The sequence below is a fragment of the Eublepharis macularius genome, chromosome 2 (genome assembly GCF_028583425.1).
Source record: "Eublepharis macularius isolate TG4126 chromosome 2, MPM_Emac_v1.0, whole genome shotgun sequence".
In the NCBI taxonomy this organism is placed as follows: Eukaryota; Metazoa; Chordata; class Lepidosauria; order Squamata; family Eublepharidae; genus Eublepharis; species Eublepharis macularius.
In genome coordinates this window covers 176,609,141-176,631,663 of record NC_072791.1, presented here as the reverse complement: position 1 = coordinate 176,631,663, position 22,523 = coordinate 176,609,141, and the positions used below count along the sequence as shown (strand labels likewise).

Below are 22,523 nucleotides of genomic sequence, written 5' to 3'. Positions count from 1 at the left end.
AGCAGGACAGTAATATACATCAACATAAAGATAAGAGCAATTTTTATATTAATTTCCTCTTTCTTATATCTGTTCTGGCCATGCCTTCCAAACTTGTCTGCTTGTATTTTCATAATAGTAAGGGTATAGAGGCCAAATCGATATTTAGTTTGAAAACAATTTTATATTCCATTTTTTAAAAAAGTATATATATATAGAACAAAATAAATGAAAGATATAATATATATCTATATCTATATCTATCTATATCTATATCTATATCTATATCTATATCTATATCTATATCTATATCTATATCTATATCTATATATATATATATATATATATCTATATATATATATATATATATATATATATATATATCTTTCATTTATTTTGTTCTAGCCAAAACTATTTGCTTGGGTTTTCATATTGATAAGACTAGGGTGGTCACATAACTATATAGTTAAAACGCAATTTTACTTTTTAAAGATAGTAACTCCTTCATCTATTTTATTTTGACCATCTGGACTTATTTACTAAAGTACGTTTAATAAACTCCAAAGATCCATTAACATAGACTATATGGTGTTATATAAAAAAGAGAAAATAAGGAAAGAAGGGAAAAGCTATTTAAGTAAGAGGTTGAGTCTGCATTAATAAGTCCTGATATGCCCCAAGATTCTGATCGTTGTTTTTTCTTCTCTCTTCATGAAAAGTGATACATCCAGTCTTTAATCCCTCTTTCCCCTTTCAGTATTGGCATGCTTAATTCTTTCCATGCAGATCTGCTTTTTTCTTCTTCTTTCTTCGTGAGACGTCGTACATCCAATCCCTAATCGATCTGGGCCACCAAAGGTAGATTCCCTTGTCTTCCAGCTATTTCTGAAGGAGATCAGTATGGATGTAGTTACTCCTCTGCTTATTTTTCTGTTTTAAGATCCGCTGCATTCTTTTCTTCCCTTTCTGTGTTGGGACGCCTGTTTCTCTCCGTGCAGGTCTGATTCGTGGCCCCGCCTTTTCTTTACTAAAGTTTTGTGTCTTGAAGGGGACGTCCTGATAAGATTGTTCATTTTGCAAAGTGTGTTGCAGACTGATTTTCCCTTCATTTGGCTCGATTTTCCTTTCAATTAAGTCTGTCCTTCCAGAATTTTTTTCTGGATTGTGATTTCTTGTAATCCCTTTATCCTTTTCCACTCCAAATATCGCATCAGCTTTAATTAGTAACTCCGTCATTATTTTAGACATTTCTTGCAAACAAACAAATACCTCTTCTTGCCAAGAAGCCATTTCAGAAAGTGGTAAAAAGCTTTGTTTTGGTTAATTATATTCAAAGATTTATAGCATTCCAGCAGTTGCTGAGAGAGTCATTCCTCCCCCATCTCTGCCCCTGTCAGCTCACTCGGGCAGCCGCAGGTAGTTAAGCTGAATTGCCCTGTAAAACCATAAATCTGTCCACTTACTTGATGGAAGGCTGTGGGGTCAGTTAAGCTCTCTTAGAATTGTTTTTTTTTATCTGTCTTGTTAAGAATCTGCTTGATTTGCTGTTGTTTTTTTCGGCCTGTTGGACTCTCGGGTTCACAGTTGGCTCCTTCTTTGGTCCTCGCTTCAGAACCGGTATCTGGGCTTCTGGAGGTTTGCCAGTCCCCCTAAGCTCTTCCACCTTGTTTCAGCCTGCCTCCCCTCTCCAGGCGGAGGGCTTAGGGGTCCAATCTCTCGGCTCCCAAGGAGCCAGGAAGGTCACGGGAGGGAGCTCATAAAACTGTCCTCTCATGCTTTTGCTGTCTCATTCCAGAAGTCCAGGGGAAACCCAGTTCTTCACGGTTTTGGTCCGGCATATCTATGGGACCGCCTCCCACCCTATGTTCCTCCACAGAAGCTTCACTCATCTGAACAGGGTCTCCTGCAGGTGCCAGGCTGCACATGGGTGAAGTCAGCAGCAGCCTGTACACGGGCTTTCTCTGTGGTGGCCCCTATTCTGTGGAATGACCTGCCTGAGGAAGTCAGAAGATCCCCCACTCTCCTGGCTTTTTGTAAACAATGCAAAACCGAACTATTCAAAAAGGCTTTTTTACTCAAATGGGAGGGCTGTATTGTAGGGATGGGGTCTCGGATGCTTTGCTAATGAGTTAGGGACCATAGACTTCATCACTATATTGCCTTACATATTATCTGCTGCTTTAAATATGTACTCCTATATACCACCACTGCTCCATGTTGTCTAATGTTAGTCCTAGAATTGATTATGTTCTGCTTCAGTATTTTTTTCTACTCTGTATTGGATTCTTGCTAATACTATGTCTTTTAAATTTGTATGTATTTACCCTATAGCATTGTTTATAGAAATGTCCTTAATACTGCATTGAAATGTACTTGATACTGATTGTACTAATCTCATACTGTGTAATCCGCCTTGAGTCTCAGTGAGAAAGGCGGACTATAAATAAATAAATAAATAAATAAATAAATAAATAAATAAATAAATAAAATTTGTTCCATCATTTTAAATCTGTTATAATCTTTTTCTGTAATGGAATGTAGTTATTGGCATATTTTTTTTAAAAAAAATATGAAGTTTTATTCCAAGACATTTAACTCAGTTCTTGGAAAAACTAAAACTATTTTGTATCCTTTTCCCCATAAGAGTCAGTATCCGTCATCACCTCTTTAATAGATGTGGAAACATTTGTTATTGCAACATCATATCATTGGCATATAGGAAAATTTCTATACATGCTGACCAATCTTAATACTAGAAATATTAATTTAGTTCTAAATATACATGCAGTGAGTTCTATACCAGTGGCAAAACTAGGCCTACTCTTAACCACACACAGACTTTTGGAGCCTTGGGTAAACTGACCACATGGTGTTAGTGGTATTTGGGAGGCTTGTTATTTATTTCAAGTGATTTGTATACATTTCATCTTCAAAAATGTTTATTTCTCCAATTTGGATTCTGGAAGCATTATCTATCTGCTTAGCACTTTCCTTTAGATCTTTTATGTACAGTGACAAAACATCTTTTTGCTATGCTTACAGAAATCGTTTGATTAGCTTCCCAAGTTATTCTGTCAATATGGAACATTTTGAGTGGTATCTTGAACAAACAAAAAGCAAGTTATATAAAATGGTTGAGAATTCAGAACAAAGTTTGCAATTATCTTTCTTTTTCCTCAATTTCTTTCTAAGCGTCTGTAAGTATTTATCAGCACTACCAGGTTTTTAGACAATGATATATTACAGCAGGAAATATTAATACCTACAATTAGTATACTGATATATAGTTCGCTTCTGTCATTTCTCATCCACTCTCTGTCATTTTCTTATTATGCTGCTCTGACAATTCCCTAAAGATCCAGAAGAGAGATGGCTGTTGAAGAAGTCATACCACCAATCATTAATAGCCGTGTTTTGCTCAGAAGGATCTGCTTTCAGTTTTGTCAGCAGAGATGTTGCTGTGGTTGTACCTCTACAAGCAGGCTAGTTCTGTATAAGATTCATCCAGAAGCAGAAAATTTAATGGGCTGCAAGATTCGATCATGAGAGGGCTTTCTTTTTTTCTGCTGAAGCAGCTTGTCATTTTAGTTAACTACAGGAGACAGGACAGAATTGTTAAAGCAATCCAATTATATATAAGCTATTGAACAGGGATTTCTGGCCAGTTTTCATTAGTGCAGTAAAACTGTAATAACCAAGGGTGCTTTACAAATTGCCAGGTGGGAAGGAATTTGCACATTCCAGATGCAGTATGGACTACTCCCCTCCTCAACACACATGGTTTGTAAGGAACTCTTCCTTCTCAACTCTGGGATATGACATTGCAGGAAAACAAAGTATTGTTCAGACACAAACAGCCTTTTTTGAAAATGGTATCTTTGTCGAACTACCTCATTAAAATGATGGATGTTTACCCAAATGATATTTGAAAATGATAAATATCATGCTAACTATAAAATTACAACTCTTGGGAAAGAAAAATATAGGCATACCTACAAATTGGAGGAGAACTGCTGAAAAAATGGTGGAGTTCATACTAAATATGGCCCAGCATGGGATGTACACGCAAAAACCTACTACCTCTAAACATTGTGTTGAGCTATATTAGTCAAGCAAGAGGGCTCTGTGCCCATCTGCAATGATTGTAAATTATTATTATCCCCTTGGTATATGAACCATTAGCAAAGTGCTGCTCCCACCTTGCTGCTTAGCACTTCAATTCTTGGTGCTCCCCACATACACATACACCACATCCCCTCTCCCAAATCACACCTAAAGCCATTGCAAATTCAAGTTTTCCCCTAGAGATATATCACCTTCTTCTGTAGCCTCCATAATCCCAGCTCTTACACAGCTCCCACCATGGAACTACCAGGTCAGTTGTTGGGTTCACGGGGTCCCACCCTATCTCTTGTCTCTTATTTCCAACAAGCATTCAGTTGACCAGCAGTCCAACTGCATTCACTAGGATCTGATTTTTTCAAGCCATAGGCAGTCTGGGCAGCGAAGCGGGAAGACACAGCAAACATCTGCTAGTTCTATACACCTAGTGTTTCACCAAGCCAAATGCACATACCAGTCATTTATGGCAGTCTACCACAAGTTGATTTTTTTTCTCCTGTCTGCTAGGATTGCTGTGTAGTTCAACTATAACACAATGCTGGACTAATCTATGGACTGTGCTATTGTACAGCAAAAGAAAGTCTACACTGAAAGCCAGTGGTTAAGAGCAGCAGGACTCTATTCTGGAGAACCAGCTTTGATTCCCCACTTCTCTGAAGCTGGCTGGGTGACTTTGGGTCAGTCACAGCTCTTCCAGAGCTCTGTCAGCTCCACTCACCTCACTGAGTGATTGTTGTGGGGATAATAACATACTTTGTAAACCGCTCTGAGTGGGTGTTAAGTTTTCCTGAAGGACGATATATAAATCAAATGTTGTTGTTACTCCTGGACTAGAGTGACCCCTTGCATCTTAACAAAGATAGCTATCAGTGCTGCTATACCGAGGAAAAATGCAATGCAGCATAACAGCACCAATACAAAGAGTAGTTTTGGATCAACCAACAGTGTCCTGAGCAGCAACCTCCAACCCAGTTTCCCCTTCCTCCAATGCAAATTTACTGGAGCAAAAATTGATGGCAGCTGGAGATTATAGGAGTATTTAGAGCACAATGACACTATGGAATAGGTAGTACAAGCAGGAATAATTCTAAAACAAATTCTAGAAAAATATGTAAAGATAGAATCTAATAAGGATGTTCAATGTAGTGCAATTAAAGGGAGATGTTACTTAATTCCTAAACTCCTTGCAGCATTCCTGATGGCAGTCACATCTGCTGCTATAAAACCAATAGCAGCCATTGCCTTTGGGAAAAAACACATTTAATTATCAGTAAAGTTCAAGCTTTGCTTATTATGATGAGTTATTAGAAGTTGCCATAATTTTCTCACCAACAAGGACTGTCATAGAATATAGCATTATAGGGTTATGGAGCTTTTAAACATGTAATTGACAATTGTCTGAGATTTTATTATTCTTGCTGGTCTTGAGGATGAGATACTGAAAACGCTTATATGGTATTGTGTCACACTAATGTTCGCATGAACTGCAATTGAATTTATCAGGTTTATCAAGATATAAGATTTAAAATTTGATAAATGTAGTAGAATCATTGGATTTCCAATCAGATAACACAGTAATTTCTCTCCCCATCCCAACTAATTTGGCTTTCCCCCCTTTGTTCTAGCACTTCTGTGACTTTGTATTGTTATTGTAATATAATGGGGTCAGGGAAATCCAGTTCATGGGCTGGGTAGAATGTTTTATGTAAATGATTTTGTGAAATGGTTGCTTTGATACATCAGACCGCCATGATAAATATATATTGGCTACTTCAAGATTCTAAACAAAACTACCAAGCAGTCATCTGCTTCCGTTACCTAGTAGTCTAGATCAGAAGCATAGCTGTGACAAATTGTTGTGGTCAGAACCACACCACATTTTTTGTTGGCATTACTAAGTTTGTTTGTTTTTTAGGGCAAGCAGGAATTGCTATTCCTGCAACTAAGCAGAACCATTTGGCAGTTATTTCCTTAACGCATCCTTGCCATAAAACACCTTGATCAGTTTAGTCCATAAACTAGATAGAGCAGATAGATGCATATGTGAAACTGCCTTAGTCCTCATTCAGAACATTGGTCCAGGTAACCCAGCACTGTTCATGCGAAGTAGCAGCAACTGTCCAAGAACTCATCCAGTTTTCCCTTTTGCTACTGCTGGTACCTCACTATTTTCTAAATTGAACCAGAGACCCAGGGGCAAGCAAAGTGTATGTTATACGGCTGAGCTTTAACCTTCCAAAGCACTGGGTCTCAGGGCATGGATGGTTGAAGGACCCATGATGCAATAACTGTGCTATAGATGAACCAGTCTGTATCTGGATTCTGCCTGAAGGAGTGACCTCCCAAGAATTCTATAGAAATTACTTTGAATTCCATTTTGAAATAAAATAAATATTTAAAAGATCATCCACGCCTATGTGGGTGGTTGGTTTAGCTACGTTGCAAGTAAAGTCTACCTTTTCAGTTATAAAGAAAAGTTACTCTGGCTCTTTTGCATTGTATTTTTCAAGATAAAAAGGAAGAATCCAGGCAGGAATATATTCAGCTTGCTCCTTTCCTACCAACAGCTATTAAGCAGTAGGGAGAATTGATGATCTGTAACAAAACCCAAATCTTGATACAACAGCAAAACAAGGAAGCTTTGCATGTGTACAGTTTGCTTTTGCTTCAGTTTATTTCAGTTTATTTAGGCTCATTTATTTTTTTAAATGCTCTGTAAACTAGGGTTTGGGTAGCTGAGAATATTTAGAACAGCAGTTAATCAAGGAGAAACACATTACTTTTCCAAAAATAGCAACCAGACTTCGATAATGTTTCGATACAGCATGCTTACTGTCTGAAGAATTACTTCATAGAATTTACAGCATAAAGCAGAGAATAGCAAGTCCAGCAAAACAAACCTATTACCCAAATAAAACCCATTTAAATGCAAAGGTCTCACTCAGCACTAAATTATAAATGTTTAGAAAACTATTAAGGTAACAATTGCTGTCCAGTGAAAAGCATTAAAAGAAAAATAGTATCATCTTTCCAGGTTAGATAGGATACATTTACAGTGCAATCCTATGGAGAGTTACACCAGTCTAAGCCCATTGAAGTCAATGGCCTTAGACTGGAGTAACTCTCCATAGGATTGCACTGTTAATCCTTTTTTAAATTGCTTTTCTAGTCACCATCTTATAACATTTTGCCCTACCACTTGCAAGATGAGGTGCAAGGGCATTTTGCTTCCAAATTATAGTAATGGCACTATGCCAACTTAGCTAACGCCCCATCTATACTAGCTCATGATATCACTTGGTGGCACATCTTGGACTTAATGTGTGAAAAATCTGGTTAAACTGGCCCACCCTGCAACCTGCCCTGAAATGCTACTGGAGCTCCTTGCTTGGTAATTACTGTGATTCTTCACCTCTTTTTTTTAAAAAAAAGGTAGACAAGAGGGTTGAAGTCTTCTGATTTAGTGTATAGACGTTCTTTCTACTTACTCCGCAATGATGGCAACACTGTGAACTTGTTTGGGGCACTTTAAGTTATTTTTGTGTACAAATGTTACAGGGTAAAGCTCTAGCAATGCAAAATTGCAATAATCCCTGTGGCATATTGCATGCCATCCGCCCTTGTAAAATGCATTCACAGTGTATTTCTTCCTCTCAAGAGAGAAACAGGTTTACCTTGAGATTATGGCCTGTGACTACAACTCCCATATTCAATGATGTTCACATCAGCAGAGCTGATAATCCATATTTCTCGATTAGCAACTTCATGTTGGGATTCATCTGGGATCATAAGTAGCATTTTTCTTGTTTAAAAATTGAGTGCATACACAGGATTGAACATCTTGTGTCTCATAAACAATATATGGAATGAATATTCTGGCCAAGTCCAGTTTCCTTCACATTCTGTAGCATACAATGATGAGCCCCCCTTTAAACTGATTCTTCGGAATGAGCCCTCATTGATGCAGTGAGAATATGGGTGAATGTGTTTTGCCCATAAAACTGCTGTGTTTAGCAATGACATTTTGGTTTTTTTATATTCAATTAATCATTTGCAAGTGTTAACATTTACTCATTAGCTATTTGTCACTTAACTTGAATCCAGCAGAACGGATCTCAGTTAATTGTATCTAGACTTTCAGTGTTTAGTATTTATATCTTATTCTTTCTCTCTCATGACAGATATTTTGTGATGCTAAGCAAACCATACATGCTGCAGACATACTGGACTGGGAAGACAAAGATGCTGCAGACACACTGGTTGATAATGTCGTCCACTCACGGATCATCAACCCTTTACGCCTGTTTGTTAAGCCATCTCCAGCACTCAAACATGGGCAGATGTCATATTCAGACAGCATAGACAACTTTTGGGATTGGCTATCCAACATCACTGAGGTTCAGGAATCTCTTGCACGAACTAAACGCAGACCTATTGTAAAAACTGGAAAATTCAAGAAAATGTTTGGCTGGGGAGACTTCCATTCCAACATAAAAACTGTGAAGCTGAATCTTCTCATAACAGGGAAAATTGTTGACCATGGAAATGGGACCTTCAGTGTTTATTTCCGGCATAATTCCACGGGCCTTGGAAATGTTTCTGTGAGCCTGGTGCCACCTTCCAAAGTGGTAGAGTTTGAATCTTCACCACAGTCAACACTAGAGACCAAGGAGTCCAAATCTTTCAACTGTCGAATTGAATATGAGAAAACAGACAGGGCTAAGAAAACTGCATTGTGCAACTTTGACCCTTCGAAGATCTGCTACCAAGAGCAGACACAAAGCCATGTATCCTGGTTGTGCTCTAAACCATTTAAAGTGATTTGTATTTACATTGCTTTTTACAGTGTTGATTATAAACTGGTGCAAAAGGTCTGTCCTGATTACAACTACCACAGTGAAATGCCATATTTGTCCTCTGGATGATAGACACTACTCTTTGCAATGACTTTTAAAGCAGAGTGTTGATAATCTGTCTGAAATTCCACTTTAAATGACTTATCGGGGAACAGTGCTTCCCAATCAGGTTTTAAACAAAAACAAAATTATTTCCCCTAAAAAAACAACAACCCTGTATCAGTGGGCTGGCTCACCCATGCATGTTCTTTGCTTGATTGCCTCCAATTTCAGGCGCAATGCATATGTGTCATTGAGCCATCACAGATCGAACATTATAGACAGAACTTTCATAACTACTCAGACTCTTTCAATAGAGTCAGTTCACACATTCTACTGTGAGTTAACAAGTGATGAGTAAATGATGTACATGCATGTGTGAACTAGCCCGAAATTTCTACTGTTCTCATAAACGTAGCATTCAGAGACCAACATGTTTTCTTTTTATAAATGCATTTAATTTCTGGCTCTGGCAATTGCCATTAATTTAGGGAAAAATCAGACACTAGCAATATGTGGATGAGGAGATAATTAAGCCATGTAAGCAACATACTTTAATTTCCTATCCTAACACATGTTGTACTGGTAGATGATTGTTTAGGATAGGTTGCAATACAAACCATCAGCATTCTAGAGATGTTACAACAGCTCTACACGCAAATGTGTCAATGAAACAGTTCAGTTCATATTGCCAAAAAGGAACATCTTTAGGAATTTTGATGGAATTTAAAACATTTTTATGAGATTTAAAAAAAAATTGAAAGGAGTAAGTAATACATTTCTAGAACTTAAATTCAGGTAAAACTTCTGTAGAAACAGGAAAGGTAAAAGAATTTCAATGAAATTTGCTTACTGTGTCATGAGGGGGAGGGGCAGTATGCACATCATTAGAGTATGATTGAATTCTACTGAAGCACGAGCAAAAGGAACATGTGGAGATGAATCTTCTACACTTTTCCTTCACAAGCTCCAGATATTTTCTACCAAATTGAGACACTCTTGTAAACAAGTCACTCCACCCTAAGCAGAGTTACACCCTTCAGGGCCTATTGACTTCAGTGGACTTAATAAGGGTGTAATTCCGCATAAGATGACCTTGGAAGTGTACTGTGGTGTGGTGGGAACTACAGCAAATAAGTAGGTTAAATCATATTCAACTTCCTCTTGTGGTGACAGAGACAGCTAGTTGTTGAGAAAGGGGAATCGCCTCCATGAGCTCCTGGTTCCATGTGTTTCAGTCCTTATTACAGTAGCCCTTTGAGTACATTATTATTGTTGCTAGATGATTAGCAGTTGTAACCAATCACCAACAGGTAAGAGTATTAAAGGGTTTGTTACTATACTTGTAGGGGATGGAGTTTCATTACTGAAATACAGAGTATAGAAGTGCAGGTCAAAAAAGTACATAAGACCTAAACAAAGAGAAAAAACAATTGATAAATCCATTTAGTACAAAATTGGAGAAACAGATACAGTGGTTAAACAGAGTAATCCATAAAGTCTATTGCTAGCACAGTGCGGCACAAATCCCAATAGGGTCCTCTAGAGGTTTTATCATAGTACAAATAAATAAAGTAGACTAATCTCCAAGTTGCAAGGTCTCTTCAGGAACCCATTTCCATTAACTGCAATAAATTATGAAGCTGATTTTAGTAAGAAGCCAAGCAAAGATTGCTTGGAAGGGCTGGTCCTTCTATGCAATAGAAATTGTATTGCAAAAAAAATTGAAGGGCTCTCATTTATAGCAGCATAACACATGCCAGTTGTGGAAATGCTCTTCCATCAGAGATACGATTTAACAACCCAGTCAGGCTTCTGCAGTCTTCACTTTAGCTAGCCAGATGTCAAGCCTTGTGTATATTTGTTCCTGATACTTTTGTTTAATTGAGAGGGGGTGGGGGGCGCAGGCTATGCCTGACTTGGATAAATGTTGTCAATGTTTCTTGATTCATGGAAAAATTCCTCACTTCAGAGAAAGTAGTTGCCCTCTTTTTCTGTTGGCACCTCCAAAAATGCATATTATTCTATGAATGGAGCAAACAAAATGATATCTGGACATTTTAGCATTCATAAAAGCCTCAAAGATTAAACAAGACAATGAAAGAAAACTCTCCAAAGAAAAGCTTACAAGCATAGGAACTGTGACAACTTGTATTAGTTCTACTATTATAATCAGCTACCTTGAACCTTCTTGTGGAGAAAGGTAAAGTAAAGCACCATATATAAATAATATTTTGAAACTACATACCCCAAGAATCATATATTGAATCATTTATTGCAGGAAGGGTTAGCAACGGGTTGTACTTGTCCACTGTGGCAGCAAGTGGTAATGGATGATTTCTCCCTGGGTCTGTGTCATACACCAACTATCTATGCTGAAATTCAGAAGGATGCATGCATAAGTCCTCCTTCTCTATCCTCATTACCCTCATATTTACAGGTCACGTTTACAAGGTGTATATACAGACAAGGCTAGTCTAGTAATAATATGCTTAGTGGCATTTTACCACCAATATTTTAATGGACAAGATTAAAGACTCCTACATGTATAAGTATCAGTGAACAAAAATTGCATTAGCTGTACTAGATCATTGTTTCTGTTCTTTTAAAGCATAGAGGGAAAAAATCCCCAAGCCTGAAGACTCAAAGAAAGGAGGAAAAAACAATGTTTTTCATTACAGTGACTTGACAAGAGAGATACCAAATCATTAAAGATAGGCTTTTTGCCATAGCATAGCTTAAAATCCCAAGCATGATATGCAGAGAGAAGTGACAACCCCTATTATCCAGCATAGGTGGCAGTGGTAGGTATTTCTCCCTTTGCACCATCAGGCTTTCTCACAGTTCACTATTTAAGGTGGGGACTGCTGGACAGAAAAGAATCCTGCTTTTCATGGTCTCAGGGGAGGAGTTCCAGATCTGACTGAAATTTGGGCTGTGATCTTGAACCACCTAGCATACACACACACACACGTATATGTATATGTGTGTTTCTCTGTGTGTATATCCATCCGAATCTTCTCTATGTTTAGTCAAACCCTAGCTCAAAAACATACTGGTCATTGTATACTTTTCCCTTCCCCTGCAGTCAAATCTCAAACCGAAAATTCTTTTATTATTATTAAAGAAAAAAATGTATTGGAAGTTAACAGTTTAGAAATGTGTTTTTTAATTTAATTAGAATTCTGTTACCGTTTCTCTGAATTACTGTCAGTTTTTCCTTTATTTTGAGGTGATAGCCACAAAAATTCTAGTACACATTTGTGTCGTGCATCCTAGATTTAGCTGTATATAAGCTAGGATTTATTGCTAAAACCTATGAGTTCAATATTGGGTGCTTTTGTAATTTAGTCGTAAGTTATTATTTTTGGACATGTATTTTTACCCAACACGATAAGCAAATTAAAACAAAACTAAAAGTTATTTATTGTAGAGTATGTGGACATTATTAATGTATATATACTTAGAAATGTGTACAAGTACAGAATACACGTGTACACATATTTCTATGTAAATAAAGAGAGTTTGTTAAATCTGTCATTTGTTTAGGTCAAATTTTATTTTGCAAATATTTTTTCCAAGTGTAGTAATTTGAATAACTTTATCTGAAGTACTGTATGTTATGATGGGTTCACGTGAATATAGAATGATGCTGTCAATTCATTGCAGTTTTGGTTCTCTTAATTTTTCCCAGTTTTAACCAGTGAGCTCATCCACTCACTAGTGGGTTTTTCCCCTGGATTGGATCAGCTCCCAAAACAATTGACTTTCCAGTGGTGGTAGGGAAGGCTGTGTTAGAAATGGAAGCGGAGGAGCACCATAATTCTTGAATTGGACAGAAAGTCAAATACCTATAGAAAGAAAAGGACAGCAACATTCTCTCCGTGTTACCATATACCTAAATAGAATACACTTTAGTACAGAATTGTGTGAAACTCGTCACTACATGATGTGGCAGCCCTATATGCAATTTCTCAATAAATGTAGATCCAGAATGTGGACTGACACACCTCTGCAGGAGATGCATTGGTTTTTCACACTAGTTTCTCAATGAATGTAAAATAGGCTGTTTCCTTGCAGGAATTTTTTCCCAACTGGTGCCCAGCATACTTCTACTTTATGTGGGAGTTTCCACATGATGCCATGCTCTTTTCAATTATAGCTTCTGTGGCTCCTAGGGTTTTTTCATTTTAAGAAAAGGGAATCTGACTTTCTGTAACTTAAAAGGGGAATCAGTATACCAGCTGCTGGCAGCACTGCCTACAGCCAATGTCAGGGGAGGGGAATGGAGTTTAGCACCACCTTCAAAATGGCGATGCTCAGCTCTCTAGTCTACCTTCTTTCACCCCTTTAATATGGTGTTACAAACCCTTGTCTAACTTAGGCTTGGGCTGACCTTCCCCTATCCTGAATACCCCTATTCTCTCTAAGCCTATGAAGCTGTATACAGGGCTGGGAAGCCTTTAGTAGCATGGTTGAGATTTAGATTCAACTTTCTTTCTTGTTCCACCCTTATGTAACATATAAGTAGTATGATTACTCAGTCAAGTCTAAGTCTTATGTAACATATAAGTAGTATGATTACTCAGCCAAGTCTAAGTAGGGGAAAGATCAGGGGTTTGCACTTCCCTTAAACAGAAACTGGCACTCAAGGCTTGTGGATATTCAAAATGAAACAGAAAGGGAAGGTGTACCCTTGAAGAGAAATCAGTACATTCATGAAACACTTTTAGTCCTTGGACTAAAGTAGGAAAGACAGCACTAACTTCTGTGTAGACACAAGAGATCTGGGAATTATAGTGGGCCAAGGAAGTGGGTAGAAAGGAGTCTCCCTTTCGGCAAAAGGAAGAGTTATAGCTTGGGCATAACTATAACGCCTGCCCAGTTCTAAAAATGGTTTTGACTCAGTGGAGTACCCCAAGTCTGCAGAAGTAGGGGAAGTCGTGCTGTCTGTATGTTAAAAGTGGAGCATTTGTGAAGGAGTGCCAACCTCTGGAAAAACCCGCTTTAACATAACACCAACAACTCTAATGCACGCCAGCAACTTAAGAATCATACCAAGTATTTTGTGCCTCACACCAGTGAATTATTCTGTACCAAAACCTCTATTTCAATTTAAACACCTGCCTACATGTCTTATTTTACCTCCTTGTAAATAAACCTTCCTTCCTCACACAGAGGAGACTCTAGCTTACCCTCTCTGGTCAGAAGCCAGACTCCAACTCTTCACTCTTTACTGTTCAGCAATCCCAGCATTTGAGGCTGAGTCCGTCACACATGGCTTTAAAAAAGGCTCTGCGAAGCCTCAGCTGAGAGTGACGGCTTAGCTGTTGGGGGGGGGGGGGTGGCATGATTGTTATTAGGTCAGAGCTTCTGTGCCGTTGACGAGACAAGCAAGAAGGAAGCTGGTGAACAGTGGCGCCAGCAGTGAGCGGTGCAGTCATGGGGCTTGTGAATGCCATCCCCACATACCTCAATCTTGCTTGCCCAGCAGGAATGGCTTTTCCAACCAATGTGTAAAAGCAGCAATCCGCATATGAGTTGCCTGCAAAATTTGGTAGCTTGTGAAGCCTGTTTGTTTGTTTGTTTGTTTGTTTGTTTGTTTGTTTGTTTGTTTGTTTGTTTGTTTGTTTGTTTGTTTGTTTGTTTGTTTGTTACTAATAGTAGAGGGACACCTGCTACAAACTCCTTAGGAAGCCTGAGTTCAGCACATGCTTCATTTTAGGACAATTGTTTGTTTGTTTGTTTGTTTGTTTGTTTGTTTGTTTGTTCGTTCGTTCGTTCGTTCGTTCGTTCGTTCGTTCGCTCACTCACTCACTTTGGTGATTTATTCTTTTGTTTAAGCAACCAAATATTTTAGTTATCATATAATAGAATTTGTGTGTTATGTGCTGTCAAGTTGCTTCCAGCTTATGACAATCCTATCTATGAATTAATAGTCTCCAAACCATTCTGTCATTGACAGCCTTGCTCAGGTCTTATAGACTGAAGGCTGTGGCATCCTTTATTAAGTCAATCCTTCTTACTTCAACAATCCCTCTTACGTCGGGTCTTCCTCTTTTCCTATTGTCTTCGACTTTTCATAGCATTATTGTCTTTTCCAGTGAGCCTTGTCTTCTCATGATGTGACCAAAGTATGATGGCCTCAGTTTAGTCATTTTAAATTATAATACACTGATGGTGGAGCATGCTTTCAAGTCACAGCTGACTGGCGACCCCTGGCAGGGTTTTCATGGTAAGAGACAGAGGTGATTTGCCATTGCCTGTTCGTGCAGCCCTGGTCGTTGGAGGTCTGCTATCCAATTACTAACCAAGGCTGACCCTGCTTAGCTTCTGAGATCTGACAAGATCAGGCTCACCTGGGCTATCCAGGTCAGGGTATTAATAGAGTAATACAATGCATATAATTTAAGACAAAATCCTCCAAGTTGATGCCATGAAACTCAGGTCATTTTCCAAATTGGTGCTTTGAATCTTTAATGTGTATGTTTTACAGTGCAATCCTAAACAGAGTTACACTTCAGTGTGCTTAGAAGGGTGTAATTCTATTCATGTCTGCACAGCTGCAACTTCCAAATTAAATGTTGATACAGTTCTCTCTAGACAGTTCTATTACTATTATGTAGCTCTATTAAAATTATATTTAACCCACACTTTCTCTGTAGAACTCAGAGCAATAGCCAAATAGCCACAGTTCTCTTTATTTTATCCTTGCACTTCCCTGTGAGATAGTTAGGTTGAGGACCAAGCTACAATTTTTTAAAAAACTAATTCAATTAAAATGGTCTCAGCAGATATGGGTTCAAAACCCAGAAAACCTGTCACATCTTGACCCTGAGAGAAACTGAACCAGTGAACTTCATGGTTAAGTGGGGATTTGAATCTGAGTCCTCCAGGTCCTAGTCGGATGCTGTAGCCACTACACAACACTGGCACTTATATTTGGAATCCCACAATTCCTAGAATAGTTCACCATAAGAAGCATACATAACTAGAGGAATGCTTATTGGACTAATGGTCTCCCCTTTGATCCTGCAGAGGCTGTACCAGAGTCTGGCAGATCCTGGCCAGTTGGGAGTGCTGCATACTACCCCCACTCCCAGGCATCAGACAGAGAGGAGGGTTTCCCTCACCCTTTTTCTCCACCTCTATCTTGAGCCTGCTCCTTTTAATCTGAGGAGCAAGAGCTGGCATGACTTCCTTGGCCAAGTCCCCCTTTGTCTTACGAAGGGCCTGATCCATTCTGACACCAACCTCTTAGGAGGTTCCCCAACTCTGGAACTCCCATAGGATCTGAGCAATTCCTACAGAAAGCTGTCACTGCCCCCACATCTCAGCTGTGACTCATTCCCTCATGTTCCCAACCCTGGCTCAAGCCTACTTCCCAGCTGATCATAAGGTAGTGGGCTATTGAAGAGCCAGTTGCTGCCAACTAGATGACCAGCAGGTATTTTGCTGATTTAGTGAATGGATGTTGAGCGTGAATCATTGGATCTCCACAGAGTCAGGGAGCCCTTGGGTCATTTGACTCCTTGACAGATTCCTAATAACACCTAGACTTAAGCAGACAATGGTTTTCCATGTTCATATTTCAACGTTATTGCACGCAGTGGCACTATGGAAGATGATCTACAGAAAATTATGCATGATTTCCCCAGTGCATCCTCACGTAGACCATACTGGATGTATATTTGATGGGGTTTGTAAAAGAAAGTGATTCCCACAGGAATGCTAGAACCAGGTGTCACAAACCTTCGTCTAACTCAGGCTTGGCCTGACCTTCCCTTAAACCGAAACTGGCACACAAGGCATTTGGAGATTCAAAATGAAACAGAACATTTATTTACAAGAAGGTTGAATAAGTATACATGTAGGCAGGTGTTTAAAACTGAAGTAACTTACAGGTTTATAAACTGCACACTTCACTGGCGTGAGGCACAAAATACTTGGTATGGTTCTTAAACTGCTGGCTTGAGAGCAACATGAGAGATGTTGGTGTTAGCAGACTTAAAAGTTGTTACAATAAGCTCTTTCTGAGGTTGGCACTCCTTCAAATTAGGTGCTCCTATTTTCACACATACACACAGCACGACTTCCCCTCTTCTCCAGACTTTAGGGTACTCCACTGAGTCAAACCCTTTTTAGATACTGGGCAGGCATTATAGTTATGCCCCAGCTATAACCCTGTTCCTGTGCCAAAGGGGAGACTCCTTTCTACCCACTTCCTTGGCACACTACAATTCCCAGATCTCTTGTGTCTATGCAGAAGTTAGTGCTGTCTTTCCCACTTTAGTCCAAGGACTACAAGTGCTTCATGAATGTAATGATTTTTCCTTAAAGGGTACACCTTCCCCTTCCTTCCTCTCACAGAGGACTCTCTGGCTGACCCTCTCTGGTCAGAAGCCAGACTCGAGCTCCCTTCACTCATCAGTTTACTCCAACTGTCAACATTCCATCACCAACATCCATTTCAAGCTAGCCACAAAGCGGGTGGGGAGAGGAACCTGTCAATCATCCTCCTCTCTTCACTGTCCACCAATCCCAGCATTTGAAGCTGAGTCCATCACATCAGGCCGTTGTGGGGCTCAGTATTATGGGCAAAGCACTTTAATGAACTAGATGCAAAACTGATGGGTCCATAACTATGTCCATCCAGTCTAGTGTTCTGTCTCTCATAGTAACTGCATTAAGATCTTTCCAAAGGTTAAAAATAAAACACTATATTCTATTGATCACCAGCTTTTAGATGCTTTAGAGATCAGGAAACAATCAAAATTTCAGACTACCAATTAACATTCCTATTACCCATGAATTCCTTTTATGGAGCTTGGATATATGGTCAGCCAGTACTGACAGAAAAAGTTCTCTGCATCTAGGTGCATTCTAATAATAGAACGATTTTTATCACTAATCTTCCAGAAGCATATTGACTTGTCCATGCTGGAAACATCTTTTGTGGTCTGATCTAGCAAAGCAATTTTATGAACCAGTTCTTCCAGTGCTTTAATGTCTTTGAAGCTTACTTATGATTGCCTTTCATGTCTATACTTTTATTGTAAAGTGAACAATTTACCAGGTTCCCAGATTGTACTGGGTTAGCAGCACAAGAATTTCAGCTGTTCTCAGTCCTCGCCCATTCATTTGCCCTCAGCTGCTTTAACTTTGGTCACCTCAAATGTAAAATCCAATTTATATTTCTCTAATATCCCCGAGAGCCATTCCTAGCAGCAAGACAGCATTCACACTTTCATCAAAAGTATAGGCAATTAAGCTTTGGTTACCTTATCTTAACAGTTCCACATAAGCCAGACCTGAAAGGTGATATGTTGTAATTGGTTCCAAGTTGACATGAGAAAATATTTCATATGTGAGAGATGGTGGGGTTACTTGTAGTTCCTCCAACTTTATAAAAAAAAAATAACAGGAAGTGGAAGACGTGATAAGCAAACTTCCTCAGATTTTAGTCAGACAGAATATGTCCAACTACAAGCAACACTGGAGAACTCTAAAAAGGAAAAAAAAAACTATTTTCCAAAAAAACTGCTTGTAATTTATTGAGCCTTTCTCATTTGTGCCAAAACTCCTTCCCCATCAGCCCCAAATCTCTGGTAACATTTGCTGTTGTTGCTCCGAAGAAAATCTCTCTCTTAATATCCCCAGGCTGTGATGGTCAAGGCAGAGAGGAAGAAGGGTAAGATGGTCTTTGACTCCTCTCCAATTTCCTATATATTGGACTGGGTGACTGGCAATGTTATTCTATTCTGGCAACCTGAGGGATAGAACTACCTTAGTGTCTACCAAGATAGCATTCAGCGCACCAGGAGGAGAGGTGAGGAGACAAACACCTCTCACTACCATCTTTTCCTTTCTGCTGTAGCCATTACCAGAGGCCCAGGATACGGTGTGTGTGTGTGTATGGGGTGTGTGTGTATCTTCCTCAGTGTTACTGCTGGAGCTGCAGCCAGTTGTTCAGTGGGATGGGAGGAGAGACGTTATTTTCAGGATCTTGCCTGGAGAAGAACTTAGGGCCATAATGCTTATTTTCATATTAATAATGAGCACAATACACTTTCAAGATTTGTAACTTTTAATCATTGAAAAGCACATGAGTGTAATCATTAGGGGGATATGTAAAAAAGTTAATAAGCCTGTTTACTAAGTTCTGAAGGGTGGACCCCAGTTCATTTTCTGCTGGCAGAAAGGCAGTTTCCCAGGCAGAGGGTTCGGTTTTTACTGATTCACCCCTCTAACTGCAGACTCTCACCCCACTCATCACTCTCAGTGCTGTTCATAGGGCTTCCCTGAACTCAAGGGCAGCGTTTAAGGAACATGATGGGCTGTATTGAAAGGGGGGAAAGTTCCATTCAGGATGGGAAAGTTCCATTCAGAGACCTGCTTATTGTACACTGGATTCAATCTTAAGTATATCAATTCTATTGTAAGAATTGAGTGACAACGGTCTTCAAGGTTTTGTTAATGACAACTGAGGAAGAACTGATCCATAGAAATGTGGAAAGGGTATGTGTTCGTGTGTACTTGCCAGAATTAGCAATGGACAGCCTTCATATGGTAGAATGAGCACAAGCTCTTTCCCCTCCACCACACTAATAATGGCTGATGTGTACTACGTACTCTGTGTAGATAGTTTGTGAACACTGATTAGTTGTATAAAAACCAAGTTGCATTATTATTCACACATACACACACACACACACAAACTGGGTCCTCTGTGCAATCATTTATTATTGTGGATTGTTATTCACTTGATGTAGGAAGGGAACAAACCTTATCCAGCACACATGGACAGCACCAAACCTGAAATCATAAGAGCTGGGCATAGAATCTCCCTAAAAAGTATACAAGTAGTCATGCAGTTAAACCCAATTCCATTGACTATTTGGCCTGTCCAAATATTGATTTTAAAAATGATACAGAAATTTGCATAGAAACAACATATCCAGGATGCCATTGGAGTGAAGTCGCATCCTTGTTGTATAGAAGACTTTCAGTTGGTGAGCCCTGATGAAGTGGCCAAGTTGCTTAAAAGGGTAAGGCCTACCACATCTAGACTTGACCCTTGCCTTTTTTTGGCTATATTGAGGTGGGCTGGGTTGGTCAAATGGGTCTGGGAGGTAATAAATGCCTCTCTTCAGGACAGTGTGGTTCCAAGCTCCTTAAAAAGGCAGTTGTGTGACCTCTCCTGAAGAAGACATACCTGGTCCCCACTGACCTGAACAACTATTGCCTGGTGGCCTATATTCCATTTTTGGAAAAGGTACTTGAGAGGATGGTGGCTATGTGGCTTCAGGTAATTTTGGAAGATATGGATTATCTAGACCCATTTCTATCTGGATTCAGGCCTGGGCTTCGTATAAGAAGAGCCTTGGTCACCCTGATAGATGATCTTTGGCAGGAGAGTGATGAGGCAGTACATCCTTGTTGATTCTCCTGGTCTTCTCTGTGACATTCGAAACTATCAGCTATGGTATCATTCTGGACAAGCTGGCTTAGGTGCGAGGGGAGGGGAGGGGGAACTAAGCTTTGGTGGTTCCGCTCTTGACTGGCCAATTCTAGAAGGTGGTGCTGTGGGACTGCTGTTCAACCCCTTGGTAATTATGCTATTGGATCCCACAGAGTGCCATTTGTCACCTATGTTGTTTAGCATCTACATGAAACTGCTGGGAGAAGCCATTAAGGACTTTGGAGTAAGGTGCCACCAATATGTGGATGACATCCAGCTCTATTTCTCCTTAACAAGTAAGTCAAGTGGGCCTGTGGAAGCCCTGAACAGGTGCCTGGAGAAGGTAACAGGATGGAGGAAGGCCAATAAACTGAAGTTCAATCCAGACAAGACTTGAGATGCTGGTCAATGGCAAAGCTGCTGAGGGACTGTGAGTCAGTCTGTCCTGGAGGGGGTTGCACACCCCCTGAAGGAAGTTTGTACCTTGGGGATACACCTAGACCTATAGTTGTTGGAGGCCCAGAACCCCACTGTGGCATGTAGTACCTTTTATCAGCTTCAGCTGATACATCAGCTATGGCCATTCTTTCAAAAGAGTGAACTGACCACTGTGATCTGTGCTCTGATTACATGTAGGTTCGATTACTATTTTTTTAATGAATTTAAATGGGGCTTCCTTTTAAAAGAGCCCAGAAAGTTCTGTTTGTCCAAAATGCAGCAGCCAGGCTATTGTTAGGGGTTGGATACAGAGATCCTATCATCCCAGAGCTGAAAGATCTGCACTGGCTGCCCATTTGTTTCTGGGCACAATTCACAGTGCTCGTTCTTACCTTTAAATCCGTAAATGGCTTAGGGTCAGGGTACTTGAAGAACCACCTTCTCCCATATTTCCCAGCCCCAATTAAGACCTGCCTCACAAGCCCTGCTCTCTGTGCCCCCATCTTCAGAAGTGAGGCGGGTGGCAACAGACACAGGGCTTTTGCAGTAGTGATACCTTGCTTGGGGAATGTCTTCCTCCTGAGGCTTGCATGGAACCTACATTTTTTAAGGCGCCAGGCCAAAATGCTTGTGTTCATCCAGGTTTTTAATTAATGGTCTTGTTTTTTTAAAAAACACTGTTTTGACCTAGGAACTGTTATTTTAAGCTGCCTGTGGTCTGTGTGTATGGTCTATATCTTTTATGCTGGGCTGGGACTTTTTAAATGCTAGATTTGAATTAATATCTCTTACTGTTTTATTTTGTAAGTCACCATGAACAGGTTCCGAGAGGCAGCATAAAAAGGTTCTAAATAAATACTTATGCACCAAAATTTCAGTGAGCACCAGGCATCTTCACATCTGACGAAGAGAACTGTAGTTCTGGAAAGCTTATGCTACAGTAAAGTTGGTTAGTCTTAAAGGTGCTACTGGACTCTTTTCTATTTTGTTACTACAGACTAACACAGCTAACTCCTCTGGATCTATGTTACAGGTATGTAAGCTTGGCTGTAGTCAGAGGTACAAGCTGAATGACTCTTGGCCCTTGTTTTGTAGCCTATGGACCTGAGTGAGCTAGCCCACTGGCTCCTGGAAGAGCCCTGAAACCGGAGCTGTACTGTTTTGGTTTGTCTACATTAGCTTCATCTTTATAAGCCACTTTGGATTCCCAGTGGGGAGAAAAGTGGAATGAAAACATTGAAATAAATGAACTTTTGTGGATAAAGGCGACACTTCTATCACACATGTAGGAAACTATTTGGCAAGATATACAGAAGAAACAAAAAAGCCAGTCAGTGGAAGAACAATGAAAGGAACAGAGCCTCTCAAATCTCCCAGACTTCCCAACATAATTCAAGAGTATGAAGGCATTCTTCATTCAGGGTAGCTCATTCCTAATAGCTCCACAGCTTTTTAAAAAGCAAAAATCATTTGATGCTTGAATACTGGTTAATCATTGAACAAGCAACTCACTCCAAGTTTAGCTGCCAAGACAGCTTGGTCCTTTGGTCCCCCTCCTCTCCCCACCCCCAATTATGTGGCTTCCCTTGTTGAAGCTGTTTCCCTGCAACCTGGCATTGCTGACCATA

General features: G+C 39.7%; 1 protein-coding gene across 1 annotated transcript in view; it reads left to right on the top strand.

Moving 5' to 3' along the window:
• The window catches only part of NXPH2 (neurexophilin 2), a 50,310-nt gene extending 37,882 nt beyond the window's left edge, over positions 1-12,428 (top strand). The window contains exon 2 of the mRNA XM_054971767.1: positions 8,283-12,428. Coding sequence (XP_054827742.1) covers positions 8,283-9,026 — 744 coding nt within the window. The 3' untranslated portion in view covers positions 9,027-12,428. The remainder of the gene's footprint in view (positions 1-8,282) is intronic.
• Positions 12,429-22,523: the final 10,095 nt, after the last annotated feature.